Source organism: Lactuca virosa, chromosome 4, assembly GCF_052849685.1.
Source record: "Lactuca virosa cultivar CGN04683 chromosome 4, Lactuca_virosa_CGN04683_v6, whole genome shotgun sequence".
In the NCBI taxonomy this organism is placed as follows: Eukaryota; Viridiplantae; Streptophyta; class Magnoliopsida; order Asterales; family Asteraceae; genus Lactuca; species Lactuca virosa.
The window spans coordinates 54,156,138-54,171,011 of NC_136429.1; the positions used below are offsets into that span (position 1 = coordinate 54,156,138).

At 35.8% G+C, this 14,874-nt stretch overlaps 2 protein-coding genes and 1 pseudogene across 3 annotated transcripts; 1 reads left to right on the forward strand and 2 right to left on the reverse strand.

Annotated features, from left to right (window-relative positions):
- Positions 1-813: 813 nt before the first annotated feature.
- On the forward strand, positions 814-3,017 carry LOC145104247 (F-box/FBD/LRR-repeat protein At4g26340-like; annotated as a pseudogene). The gene is made up of 4 exons (XR_013707036.1): positions 814-888; positions 1,284-2,175; positions 2,363-2,500; positions 2,605-3,017. The product of XR_013707036.1 is annotated as an F-box/FBD/LRR-repeat protein At4g26340-like (transcript).
- A 1,253-nt stretch (positions 3,018-4,270) lies between these two features.
- On the reverse strand, positions 4,271-6,391 carry LOC145104458 (F-box protein At4g22280-like). The gene is made up of 5 exons (XM_079041702.1): positions 5,341-6,391; positions 5,044-5,286; positions 4,969-4,983; positions 4,759-4,896; positions 4,271-4,537 (listed from the first exon to the last, which is right to left on the reverse strand). Exons 1-5 carry the CDS (start codon positions 5,923-5,925, stop codon positions 4,355-4,357), a joined length of 1,164 nt encoding a protein of 387 aa, XP_078897828.1. The 5' UTR covers positions 5,926-6,391; the 3' UTR covers positions 4,271-4,354.
- A 5,371-nt stretch (positions 6,392-11,762) lies between these two features.
- LOC145104460 (uncharacterized) lies at positions 11,763-12,521 on the reverse strand. The gene has a single exon (XM_079041703.1). The coding sequence runs from the start codon at positions 12,519-12,521 to the stop codon at positions 11,763-11,765; it is 759 nt and encodes a 252-aa protein (XP_078897829.1).
- Positions 12,522-14,874: the final 2,353 nt, after the last annotated feature.

Genomic DNA, 14,874 nt, shown 5'->3' on the forward strand with positions numbered 1-14,874 from the left:
TGATAATTAATAAAATCAAGTTTATGTTTTGTTGTTTATAATTATTAAGATCTCTATAAATAAAAAAAATTGTTTTTTTTAATTTAGCAAACATATACGGAGTCTAATTGAAAATTTACGTCACAAATTCCATAGTTATTTGGCTTTAGCTACGGAATTTCATGTTTTTGCTATGAAATTTTTCCGTATCTAAATCGAAAATTTTTTGTAATGTATATAGAAAACAATACATATTTTCTAATTATATATTTTTAATAGAGATGCGTATTGGACGGTTTGGTTTGGTTATTGGCCACGGTGAACCTTATTGCTATCAATAGGAACAATCATGAGATTATCGGTTAACAATAATTACATAAAAAAAATAATTTTAACAAACCATGTAAATCTATATTAAATTTATTGTTTTACATGTAATTAAATATATAAGATTATTGACTCGGTTTCCTTGTAAAACAAAAGTATGAGGACAACATTTGATTTGATTATGTTTTTATGCAATTCTTTAAAAGGAAAATTTTGAAAGATAAATAAAAGTATGAGGACAAAATTTGAAAACATATTAAGTAAAAGGTTTAAAATAAAATTTTGAAAAACAAAAGGTAAATTTTAAAAGATAAATAAAAGCATGATGACCCTCTTTGAAAATTAAAATACCATGGGATTTATATACATGAGATTTGAGATTTGAGATTTGATTGATGGAAGACTGTTTTGCAATAATTATTCGTGTATATAGATATTTATTCGTGTCTTTGGAATTACCCTATAAATATTACCTAAAATTAATATATATCCCATCGACCCGTTCTGTCACCGAGCACCGTCTGAAAATACCCCCAGTCGCCGTCTGCCACCACCGAGTTACCATCTATCGCCTCACTCGCCGTAAGCATTTTTCTTCTCTGTTTTGCATCAGTCATGCATTCTTAAAGTGTCTAATGTTTTTGCATCTGGATTATTCGTAGTTAATGTTCGTTTCGCGTTCTTAGTCAATGTTTAGTGCGTTGTACATTCAGTTCGTGCTTCCTTGTTTGTCTTGATATGTATATTCCTACCATATTTTGAGTTTGTTTATCAACGACGTTTTACTTTCACACTTTCTTTTTCCTTAAAATTAATATGGATTTTTGCCTATTTTAATACAGTATGTTTGTAATTACCAAGAACTTTAAAACAGCCATTTGGATTGTTGGATTTGCGGTGAAATACGTATTTAATTTGATATTAAATGTGACGAGGTCTTTAGAGTATTCTGAAATTTGTGTTGTTTAATTCATTAGGAAGTGAAGAGGTCTGAAAAATGAGTTTCAGGAGTAAGAATGAAGACAGGCTTAGCTGTTTGCCTGATGAGGTTCTTTCACATATACTCTCTTTAATGCCTACAAAATTTGCTGTGCGAAGTTGCATGTTATCCAAAAGATGGAAGCAAATTTGGATGATGGTCACAAACCTTGACTTTAACGATTTTCAACGCATCTCTGATTTGGATTGGTGTTTGAAATTTGTGGATCGGACATTGGAGCTCTGCAAAACTTCCCAAGTTAAATTATTCCGGTTACGATTTTTCAGTTATGTGATGCCGAAGTCAAGCGTGTCAAAGTGGATCGACAAAGCAGTTAAGTTAAACGTGTGTGAGCTTGAAGTAAATGTTCCGCAGTTTGATCTGCCTCTCAGCCTGTTCACTTGCAAAACTCTCACAAAACTAAAAATAATTGGGTCGAATAATGTTTGGCAAGATATTATTTTTCCATCTCTCGTCATGCTTCCTAGTCTAAAAACCCTTGACATCATTGTTAATGGTAAAGCTTCTGTCAACGCATTCAGACTCATCAATGGTTGCCCAATGCTTGAAAGTTTATCTCTGGAAATAAATGTTTATAACGATAAAGAAGAAGACTGCAACTTCAACATTCCTACTTTAAAGAGACTGAAACTAACAACAAGTGGCTACAGATCTATCTACAAAGTTGTTTTGAATGTCCCTAATCTTGAATACCTTGGTGTTAGTGGGGATTTGTGGCACTTTTTGTGATAGAAGATTTGTCATCTTTGGTTGAGGCAACTGTTAGTTTTTCTCGTGCTGAAGTAAGATTTAATCATCTGAATGCTACTGAGCTTCTAAAAGGAATAAGTGGAGCTAAATTAATTTCATGGTCCATTCCATTTCTTGATGTAAGACACCTTTAAAAAGTTTCGGTGGATTAGTTTATCCTTTTTCGTACATGATCTTTTAAATTTTTAATTAAGAGCATGCCATGTTCAACTTTTTAAGTTACTATTTGTTAGTAGTGCTTTACTCTTAGAATGATTCTTGTTTTCATTCATTAATCACTAGTTTCTCCTTTTGTTGATATTGAAGGTCGTATTGAGGTCGCCTCTGCCTAAATTTCCCAATTTGAAGCACTTGGAATTGAAGGGTACTTTTGGTTCCCCATGGTTGCTAGTCTTTCAACATCTTGATAGCTCTTCCCAGTTGCAGCATTTAAGTTTTCAAGAGGTAATTGTACTTTTTTCTATGCTTTGACATGTCTTATTCGATGCTTAGTTATTTTTCCACGCATAACATTTAGTTCTCTATCTGGTTTTGTGATAAAACAAAAGCCGGAAGGATCTTGCTGGATTGAGCCGCAGTCAGTTCCACCTTGGATGCTTACAAACCTTATAACCTTGAAAATTACAAGATGTAAGGGGCGTAATTGTGATTTAAGGTTCATAGAATACATGTTGGGGAATGCAGAGGTTTTGAAGAATCTAACAATCACATGTGAAAGCTTGCTCATGAGGGATGAAATGCGGTTGTGTGCACGCTTGTTGACGTTTCCAAGGACTTCTAGGTTTTGTCAGATTCATTTTGTTGGGAAATGGCTTAATTCTACACGTAACTAGTTTCATTTATAACACTGCAAGGTTAGCCATGCTCATGTGCAGCAAATACATGCATTGCTACGGAGGCTTTTGAACCTCTTTTTATTCCACTTTCCGGTTAAAATCGGGGATAATTCCTCGAAGTTTAATTTTTTTTTATTGCTCATAGGAAAATCTCGAAAACGGAAGGGTCAAAATTACAATCCATGTCCATTCAATTGATGTTAGAATTAAACAGAAATCATATAACACGTGCTTGGGATGTTGGTTAAATTGTCTTTCATTTTGTTATATTGTTCTAAATTGACTATTTATTCTAGAGAAAATTGCAAAAATAGTCCGGTTGTCATTTTTTTGTGGTTTCATTCCAAACAACTTTGGACTTAGACTAATGGATCAAATTTGAATTATTTTTTGTGACTGTGGTCCCTTAAAAAATTTAAAGGGTTTGAAGCGACTAGTTTTCCTTATTTATTTGTTTTTCCATTTGTTTACATTTACAGTAATCATACAAAAATAGTCCCCCCCCCCCAATCTCTCTCTCTCATGAGGTGGTGTCGAAATTCGATCAAGGAAAAAGTCATGATTCAACATACACGGATGACACTTGGCATATTGTGATAGGGTAGCCGTTGTCACCGGTCCTAGTTTTTTGGCAGCTTTCTAGGGTTTCTATAAGCTCTCCTGGAGCCGTATTCTTCACCCTAGATCATTCGATCTCTCCCTGTTCTCCTCTCGCTCCCTGTGCAATTTTGAAACAACAAATTTCCGGTTCTTTTGTTTTACGAGTAGTCAGCTTTGCATTTTTCGCTTCTTCCATAACTGTTGGAACAAAGGATATTCTGCATCAAATCTTGAGGTTGTACGTTGAAGCTTACAACCTTAGAGCGACATAAAAACCTTTAAAGACGGGAGCTTCGTCCGTGCAATCTTTTAGCGGTCAAGCTCAGCAACATCATGTTGGTTTTAATTTTCTGGTTGGGGATGGAGCCGATGAAACACAAATGAATGGGTTGATTGATATTCTTGTGACATATGTGAGATTCTTGAGGGTTTTGGGTGGTGTCGAAAGTTTCTCTCTTAGTGCCACTAGACATCATATTTATGAAGTTATGCTCTCTCACGAGTAACGAAATGATAAAACTAGATGAAATTGTTTTGTGCCTAAAAGGTTATTATTTGCACTTGGAGGGTGTTAAAAGATCAAATTCTTACTAGAGTCAACTTGGATAGTAGGGGAATCCATAGGGATTTCGTTTTATGTTTGTGTTTCAGTTTACAAAGTGAAGATGTTAATCACCTTTTCGTCAAGTGTGAATGACATTTAAATTTTGGGCCTTAGATTGATCACGAATAATAAAAATATCAAAATGAAACCACAAAGACAATAATTGCAACAAAATCATATAACTTTGACTCAAAATCATATACCACAGGGCCAAAATAATAAACTTACTCTTAATGAAATTCATTTCCATCAAAGGTGTCAAGCTAATTTATTGTAGAAATGAGACCACTTCCTAACAAACTGGATCTCACAACAACCAGAAGCACTTGGAAACTTCATAAACTGTTCACACAACCGCATTTCATCCACAGGGGGCCATATTTCTGATGTGATGGTAAGGGTTTTCAAAACCTTTGCATTCGCCAACAAGTATTCTATGAACTAACTTTATATCACACTCTCGCCTCTTGAAACTTATAAATTTCATGCTTCTAAGCTTCAAAAGCATACATGTGGGAACTGACTGTGGCTCCTTCCAGCAAAATTCTTCCGGCTTTTGTTTTATCACAAGACACATAACCAAATGTTATGCATGTAAAAAAAATTAGAAAAGCACAGAATAAATTAAAACATGTCAAAGCTTAAAAAAACAGGCTAATTACCTCTTCAATACATAAATGTTCCAGCTCACACGAGCGCTGAAGAACTTCAAACATTAAAAACCATCCAAAACATGAAAACCTCTTAAACTCCAAGCGCTTCAAATAGGGAAATTTGGGCAAGGGGAAATCCAATGGGACCTTCAACCAAAGGCAAAACTAGTGTTCAATACATGAAAATAAGAATCATCTAAATGGTAAATAATTACTAACCAATAATGCTCTTAACTGAAATATGTTGACAAAAGAAAAAGTGATACACTGAAGTTTTTAAAAGGGGGATCTTACACCAATAGTTGAAGTGGACCATGAAAGCGATTTAACTCCACTTAATCCCTTTAAACGCTCAATCATCAAATGCTTATATTCCACTTCAGAATATGAAACAGTTGCATCAACGAGAGACATCAAATCCTCCATCACAAAAACTGAACACAAGAACCCACCAAGAATGAGGTATTCAAGATTAGGGACATTCAAGACAACTTTGCTGATATCTGACATGCTTCGTGGTGTTCTTAGTTCAAATCGCTTCAAAGTAGGAATATTGAAATTATACTCTTGGTTGTCTTCACGCCATCTTCATTTTTCTAGAGATAAACTTAAAGTTTCAAGTATTGGGCATGCATAAATGAGTTTGCATACATTGACAAAAGGTTCATTAAACACACGGATGTCAAGGGTTTTCAAACAAGGAAGTGTGACTCCAGATGGAATAGATGGAACATTCAGAACATCTGAATCACAACCACCAATGGCTAATCTTAATGTGGTGAGTGTCTTGCAAGTAAACAGACTAAGTGGCAACTCACGTATGATAACTTGTATGTCAAGCTCACATACGTTTAGCTTAACTGCTTCATTAATCCACTTTGGTACGTTTTTGTTTCCAATCAAAGATTCAAAACAGTGTAACCGGAATAATTTAATTTGGGATGTTTTACAAAGCTTCAGCACCCGATCTACAAAACTCAAAAACCTATCAGAATCAGGGATGTGTTCAATGTAATGGAAGTCAAAGCTATGGACCAATGTCCAGCAGGATCTCCATCTTTTGGATAAGATGCTTGTTCCCACTGCTGATTTTGTAGGCATTGAAGAGAGTATGTGTGCAAGAAGCACATCTGGCAAAAGGCTGAGCCTATCCACATTCGCACTTCTTGAACTCATTTTTTAGCCTCTTCAATTCCTGAGATTTTGATCGCAAAAATAAAGGTGTGAAAGGTGTATATCATTTGTAAGTAAACCGTTGTTCAATAACGTACTCCTATTTAAACTTAATTTAGGGTTCCATGGTGCAAACCTGTTAATGAAGAAGTCTCGCCTACAAAGATGAACAGATTGAAGTAAAAATAGACAAATGTCGAACAATTATAGTTTAGAATTTGAAACTATATCGAGAAACTGGAATTGTTTGCGTTTGAATCAACAATTTAAAGATTTTTCATAAAATTATTTGGTACTTCACGTCCTTTTCAATTAGCCACTTTCAATAAGAAAATTCTAAAATGCAGATCGTTTGAGAGTAACATATTCTAGTTTAAGCGTATGCAAACCTGCAAAAGATGAAAATCAAAATCCATTAAGGAAGTGGAATCGCTTATATAAATTCGTCTAATTAGTTTAAGAAGGATCCAATGGCGGTGGTGGAAGTGAAGCGCCCAAAGCTCAAAAGCCCTAATTCAAATTAGGGATGAGCATATGGGGACCGGGAACCGGCCGGAACCGGAACCGGCACCGGAACCGGAACCCGATGGAACCGGTCGGGCCGGGACCGGGACGTTATTTTTGTAGATTTTTGGAACCGGGAACCGGTAGGAACGGGAACCGATATAACCGGAACCGATAGAACCCGCAAAAACCGGAACCGTATGATGCTATTTTTCAAGGACCGGTTCCAACATTTGAAGACACGACAAGAACCGGTAGGAACCGGGAACCGGTAGAACCACCGGGCCGGTTCGGTTCTTGATTTTGGCCGAAGCCGGTTCCCGGGTCGGGTCCGGTTCGGGCCTTTTGCTCATCCCTAATTCAAATACTAATCAGGGTTTTACGAAAAGACGAAAAAACCACGTAGCTTCGTTTTCTGATTTTCTCTTTATATTTTACTGATTTTTTTTCCTAAAATAACACTACATTTTTATATTTTTATATGAAAAAAAATACTACTTTATTTATTTTATTAAGAAAAAGCAGTTATATTTCTAAAGCTGACTAGGTTAATTTCTACTGAAACTTGTTGTTTTGATTTTGCATCTAAGTAACTGACTAACTGTGCAAAATAACTATATTACCCTCAAACAATATTTTTTATTATTCCTTTATGATTTACCATTTAATTTATAAATTTGATTTTTTATAAAAACATTCTACTTGCAGTAAAAAATAAAGAAATTAAATATTCACACTTTTGCTGGAGTTATCAAAAGTGGTTGGTTAAAAAGACACCCCATATTGCAATATGGACATCCTAATTAATTTTTTAAATATTTTTATTGGCTGAAATTGCATTGTTTTCCGGAAAAACTGATTATAAGCAGTTAATTATTGGTTGACTTTTTATAAAAGTGTCAATAAGGTGTCTAAATGGTGTCTTATTAGCAACACCCTATCAAAATCAACTCTTCTACCATTTCCATAACTAATTGAATCTTATTGCAAGTTCGATATTGTAACAGCCACGGAACATCTACGAGATAATGGCAGGCTTCTTACTGGCTCATAATGTCCACATGCAGGTACTTTCAAGCAGAACAGCCACTCTTACCATATGATAGTTCTTGGAGGTCACAAATGCCTATGGATTAAATTTTCTTCCTGCAATGGAGGCTGGAGTATTTGGACTTGACCTAGTATAGGTAACCTATGCAGTCACACCTGAGGTTTGTGTTAAATTCTTATTGGTTGGATTTCAAATTACCCCTATCATATGAATTCTCATGTTTGATCATATTCTAGTATGTACGGCTATATCTATTATATATGTTAAAATCCATCATTTAGGGCCCTTTCAATTCATTTATCAAGATTTGCTTATGTCCAGGGTGAGGCTAAAACACCTTTACCACCTGAATCACCACCATCGACACATATGGATATGGAAGCAATAGCCATAAAAGAAAATTCGATTAGAAGAGTTGCTTAAAACCAAAGGAATGCAATATAGTTCTTACCCTGGATTTACTGTTGATGTGAAGGGTAAAAAGGTCATTTGGTTGCTTTCTATCTCCAACCCACTCAATTAACATTGATGTTTACTTGGTTGTTACTGCAGAATTATGGATCAGATTCGAATAAGAGATTTGATGATGAAGGAATCAGTATATTATTCATTCACAGGCGTATACAATATATACAAGGGAAATACAACAGAATTGCAAGAAATTAGCCTAAAAACTAGGACTTTATACAGTTTACAATACTTTCCTTCCTATCTCCAATCCTTTTCTGTTACTTAACGTTCTCGTCAACACTCCCCCTCAAGGTGGAGAATGTATATCCAACATTCCCAGCTTGTCAAGAGAGCATTCAAACACTCTCCCACATACCGCCTTTGTTAGCATGTCCGCCAGTTGATCTTCAGAACTTACATGTGGCAATTCTATAGTCTTCCGTTCAAGATGATCTTTAATGAAGTGTCTGTCAATTTCTACATGTTTAGTCCTATCGTGCTGGACCGGGTTGTTAGTTATCTTCACAGCCGACTCATTATCACAATATAGTTTAATAGGACTAGTTACATATACGCCAATACCTCGCAAGATTCGTTTTATCCATAATAATTCACACACGCCATGCACCATTCCCCTATACTCCACTTCTGCACTCGACCTAGAAACCACCTTTTGTTTTTTACTCCTCCAAGTGACTAAATTTCCACCAACAAAGGTAAAATACCCAGAAGTTGATTTACCATCTGTACGGTCACCAGCCCAATCCGCATCTGTGTATCCTTTTATGCTATGATCTTGTTTCCTCCCAAAAAAGAGTCATTTTCCAGGTGTAGCTTTCAAATATCTCAGAATTCGGTATACCGCTGCCATATGTTCTTCACTTGGTGCATGCATGAATCTACTCACAACACTTACTGCATAAGCAATATCCGGCCTAGTATGTGACAAATATATGAGTTTTCCAACGAGTTTCTGATACCTCTCCCTATTAGTTGGTACTTGATCCGGGAGTATAGACAACCTGTGATTTGTTTCGATTGGAGTGTCTATGGGTTTGCAATCCAGCATTCCTGTTTCAGCTAGTAAGTCTAAGATATATTTTCGTTAACACATGGTAATTCCCCTCCTTGACCTCGACACTTCAATACCTAAGAAATACTTTAGTGGGCCTAAGTCTTTCAGCTCAAATTCTGTAGCAAGTAGGTCTTGGAGTTTATTTATTTCAACATTATCGTTTCCGGTTACCACCATATCATCAACATATACTATAAGAGCTGTGATTTTCTTGTTCACATTTTTAATGAACAATGTATGGTCGGCATCACTCTGTTTGTATCCGATCTTCTTCATAAAAGCTGAGAACCTTCCAAACCATGCACAAGGTGACTGCTTCAACCCATATAACGCTTTCTTTAACTTGCACACTTTCCCATTATAGTTCATACCGGGGGGTGACTCCATGTACACTTCTTCTTCTAAATGCCCATTTAAAAATGCATTTTTTACATCTAATTGTTTTAAGGGCCAGTTCTCATTTGCAGTTATGGAGATCAGTATTCGTATCGTATTCATCTTTGCCACTGGAGCAAATGTATCTCCATAATCTATCCCGTATTTTTATGTATATCCCTTGGCTACAAGTCTCGCCTTGAATCGATCAATATTCCCATTCGCATCAAGTTTGACTGTGAAAATCCACCTACAGCCAACCAATTTTTTATCTTGGGGCACATCCACAAAATCCCACGTACCATTTTTCATTTATGCATCAATTTCTTCCATTACGGCTTTCCTCCACCTCTTATCTTTTAGTGCTTCGTGAATATCTCATGGAATTGCTACTGTGGATAATTCGTTGATTGTAGCCACATGTGACTTTGCGAGCCGATGGTGTGACATATAGTTCCCGATCGGATATTTTGATTTTGCATTTAAGTCAGCTTGGTAACGTGTTTTTGGAACTCCTCGTGTACTCCTGATCGGAAAACGTCGCCCCTGTTCAACGCCGATTACATCCTCATGGGCTTCAGAATCAGCGCCAGGTATGTTCTGTTGGGCTGGCGTATGATCTTGGGCCTGACCTTCGGTTTCCTGCACATTATTATCAAAAAACAAATCGTTATTCGTTAGTTCTAGTCCAGTTACTTCGGCCTCCATTTGTGTCTCATTGTTTTGGGCTTCACCCAATGAGGTTCCGGTTTGACCATCGTTTTTTTGGGCTTCACCCGATGAGGTTCCGGTTTGACCATCGTTGTCACTTAAGTCATTACTTTCTTCAATGTTGAATTCAAAGACACCACCATGAGACTTTACTTCTCCGACGCTCTCCCCCTTAAGTGAAGTCTCATCCCCATAAAACTTAGTATTTTCATGAAACGACACATCGCGAGACACATAAGTTTTATTTTCGAGTGGGTCATAACATCTATAGCCCTTTTTTTGGTGTGCATATCCAATAAACATGCATCTCACAGCCCTTGGTTCAAGTTTACCTTCGTTTTTGTGAACATATGCGGCACAACCAAATATTCTTGGTTCAAGCCCAAGATTAATTGGTTGCTTGACAAGCTCTTGTAATTTTTGTAAAGGTGTGGCAAAGTCAAGTACGCGAGATGGCATTCTATTCGCGAGGTATGCAGCAGACCTGACTGCTTCTCCCCAAAATTTCTGTGGTACATTCATGTCGAATAAGGAAGCACGAACAATTTCTAATAATTGCTTGTTTTTTTCTCTCAGCTAGGCCATTTTGTTGGGTGGGGTCCTAGCACAAGAGGTCTGCTGTCTAATAGAATTTTCCTGGCAAAAACGATCCATCTCATAGTTTATGTATTCACCACCGTTATCAGATTGTAATATTTGGATATATATATCCTATATTCAGTCTTGATTAGTTTATGTAACTCTTTAAATGCAAGCAACACATCTCCTTTGGTTTTAAGTAACGAAACCCACACCATTCTAGTACACTCGTCAATAAAAGTCACAAAATAACATGCACCATTAAGAGTAGAGATTGGGACAGGCCCCCAAACGTCAGAGTGAATTTTAATAAGAGGAGTAGAAACTTTATTATTGCTAGGAACATACGAAATCCTTGTGTTTTTTGCCAATTCAGAAATATCACATTTAAATTCACTTTCAACTAAATTTAGAAATAAATTTGGTTTCAGTTTTTTTAAATAACCAAAAGACAAATGCCCGAGACGACGGTGCCACAACATCGCCATGGACTTATTCACTTCCTTTACTCCAGTATGAAACGCCTGACTCTCATGACTGTCCTTCAGGTAATACAGCCTCCCTCGCCTAGTACCATAACCAAGTATCTTGTGTGTCACTATGTCCTGAAACACACAGTAGTTTGGCCAGAAAATTACATAACAGTTCAAAGCTTCAGTGATTTGACTAACTGATAGAATATTAGATGATAACGATGGGACTACAAGAACTGAATCAATGTTCATAGAGTTCGATATGTGTACAGTTCCTTCACATGTAACTTTTTCTGAGTCACCACTTGCGGTTTGTATTATGCTTTGTTTAGAGTTACATGATGTTGTTAAAAAAGACTTATCATTTACCATGTGGTCGGAGACACCAGTGTCTATGATCCAGTTAGTCGGTTTTTGTTGAGTTTTACAAAACGTACGCGAGTCAGGAGTGGAGGTATGAGCTACGATTGGAGGATCTGGATGTTGAGTCGCATTCACTGCAACAGCTTGGCTAAGTTTCTTCCTCGGTTTTTTCGTAAAATCCCACCACTCCGGATAGCCAATTATCTCATAACACCTTTGCTTTGAATGACCTTCCTCTCCACAATGGGTGCATGAAAATTTATTCTTTTTTCCAGTCGTATTTTTTTCCTTTTTGTGGCACGTTACGAGAGGCCAGGTGAACCATGCTGTCGGATTCGACCTTCTTTTCCTCCATAGTCTGTCTTTGGCTAAAGTCTCTTCTGATATAAGCATAACTGGATTCTAGGCTTAGTGGTGGATCCTTTCTCAATATTTCACTTCTAGCTTGGCTAAAATCAGGATCTAGGCCAGCTAGAAAAATGTGCACACGGAGGCGTGTGATAGTTTTGTTCGCAGTCACAGTTTCATCCACTGTTTCTTCCTGTGCAGTAAGTCTAGTATCAATTTCTTGAAAAATACGTACCAATTCATTGTAGTAAGTCGGTAGTGCACGTCCGTTTTGCCGGGTATTGAAAGACCGTCGGTTCAGTTCGAACAGTTGGGTCTCGTCGCTTCCATCATAGAATGTCTTTCCGACAGCCTCCCAAATCTCCACCGCCGTTTGCAGTCTGATAAAACGCCGGATTAGGGATGGCTGCATTGAGTCAATTAGCCAGCTTTTGACTCGATTATTATCAATGAGCCAAGTTCCGAGTTCTTTTTCATTGCCGGAGGTGGGCTTAGGTGTTTTACCGGTGATGTAGTCGGATTTATTGCGAGCCCCGATGCGCATCTCCATGAGTTGAGACCACAACGGGTAGTTCGTATCATCGTGAGTGATTCTAGTTGGAAACGGTGCGTCTTGAACATTCTGGATGATCATCGGGTTTGTGTTTGACGAGCCTCCCTTATCACCCATTCGTAAGATTCGGGTTCAAGTTCAAGATCAGAGTTTGAGAACTTCAGATTCAGCGTGGTTTGGTATGCGCTCTGATACCATGTAGAATTATGGATTAGATTCGAATAAGAGATTTGATGATGAAGGAATCAGTATATTATTCATTCACAGGCGTATACAATATATACAAGGGAAATACAACAGAATTGCAAGAAATTAGCCTAAAAACTAGGACTTTATACAGTTTACAATACTTTCCTTCTTATCTCCAATCCTTTTCTGTTACTTAACGCTCTCGTCAACAGTTACATTTCCAATCGTCCAGTGGATGAGGGCAGACATGATGCAAATCCAAATGATGGGGTCATGGGGATCCTTTGATCTAATATAAATAGAAATAACATGTTATGGTACTGTTTGTTATTGGTTCTAAATTTTATCACATTAATTAATCGCACAGGAACATAGCTGAGGAAGAAGACGGAGAGCAGGAAGAAGTTGGCTGCGTAAGTCGTTCTTCTGCTTGGGACATTCTTCTAGAGGGCAAAATCGACAGAGTCTTTTTTTCATTGATTAACCGAATCCTACCCCTTTTTGGAAGCAATTGTAAGGAACCAGTCCCAACTTTAGACCGAGTCCAATGAAAATATGCAAAAGAAACATTAGGTTTGGTATCTAGTCCGGCCCATAGGCTTGCACTTATGGTTTAGATTTTAGAAGTGGTTCGGTTTTAAATCGCCCCTTTAACCAAATACATGTGGCCAATTGAACGAGAGAAAAACATGTAGCAAAATCATTCTTATTATTAAAGTACTACGTATAGAACCATTGTATTACACGGATTGATTAAAATAATAAAATATTAAAATATAAATAATAAATTATTTTTTAAAATAAAATTTTGAAATAAGGAATGAAGAAACATATTAATTGCAATTTAGTATAATATTTATTAGATTTGATACTTTACATATATAAGTATAAGTATTATGTGGTTTTTTAATTTTAAAAATTGAAAAAAAACCATAAATTGACATGTAGATATTATTTATTTAAAAATATCACAAAATTGAAAAAAAAAAACTCATTAGAGATTAACAAGTGGCAAAAAAAAACATTCATTTATTAGAGAGGATTAAACATTAAATTACCATATTATCACATTAACATTAACATTAAGAAATACTACCTCCGTCCCAAATTAATTGTCCACATTTGACTTTTAAAGTCTTTATTCTTCAATTTTGATCTTAAATATTTTTGTTTTTGATACATAATAGTGTAATACTCAATGGAAAATATATGAATGGATTGTATTTTAAATGTCTTTTCATTGTTATAAGTTTCATCAATTAATATATCATACAAATAAAAACATTTAAGGTCAAAGTTTAAGAAAAAAGACTTCAAAAATTAAAAGTGGACAATTAATTTGAGACGGAGGGAATAATAATGTATCTTGTTTCAAATATAACGAATTTTGGTGATATTGAATTTTATTTTATATATAGACTTATAAAAATATGGTAGACGATTAGGATTTCTTTTTCCTTGATTGTCGATTAGGGTTGTTCACTATTCGGATAAAACCGAATTATCCAATTGGACAATTTGGATTGGACTATTTGGTTAGGATATTCAGATTTTTGGATTGGTTTTCAACAAAACCGAATTATTATTTTGGATTTTGGATTGGTTTTGGTTTATAAAATAAGAACCGAATAGTCCAAAAAAACCGAATAAACATTTATTATTTATCTATTTATAATATATATCTATAGTTATTTATTAATTTTGTAATTTATTTTTTCAAATAGGTACAAAATGTTTCACCCGATAAAAAAACATTAATATACATTTTCTCTCGAAAGTTTTGTATCTATAAATATTTAACTATAATATATCTTCTTATTAGTTGTTTATAAATTTCAAATCAAAACTAAATTATTTGTTTTTGCTTCTTGTGTAAAGTTGGGTAATATTATAATTATATGTCGTTTTAAAATATTTCGGTTTTTGAAAACCGAATTATAAAAACCGATCCAACCGAATTGTAATTGGATCAGATCGGATCAGATTTGAATTTAGTTTGGACAATTCGGATCCATGTTTTGAAAACCGAAATCAATTTGGATTTACTTGATTGGATTGGATCAAACCGATCCATCCAAACGAACACCAATGTCGATTACAAAATCTTTTTTCATAATTATCATTTTATATTTTATAACGAGATAAATAATAACTAAGATTAAAACATATTCCCTCAATCGTGTTCTACCCTCACCGAATCACTGTCTGAAAATACCCCCCATCGCCGTCTGCCACCACCGAGTTACCATCTATCGCCTCACTCGTCGTAAGCATTTTTCTT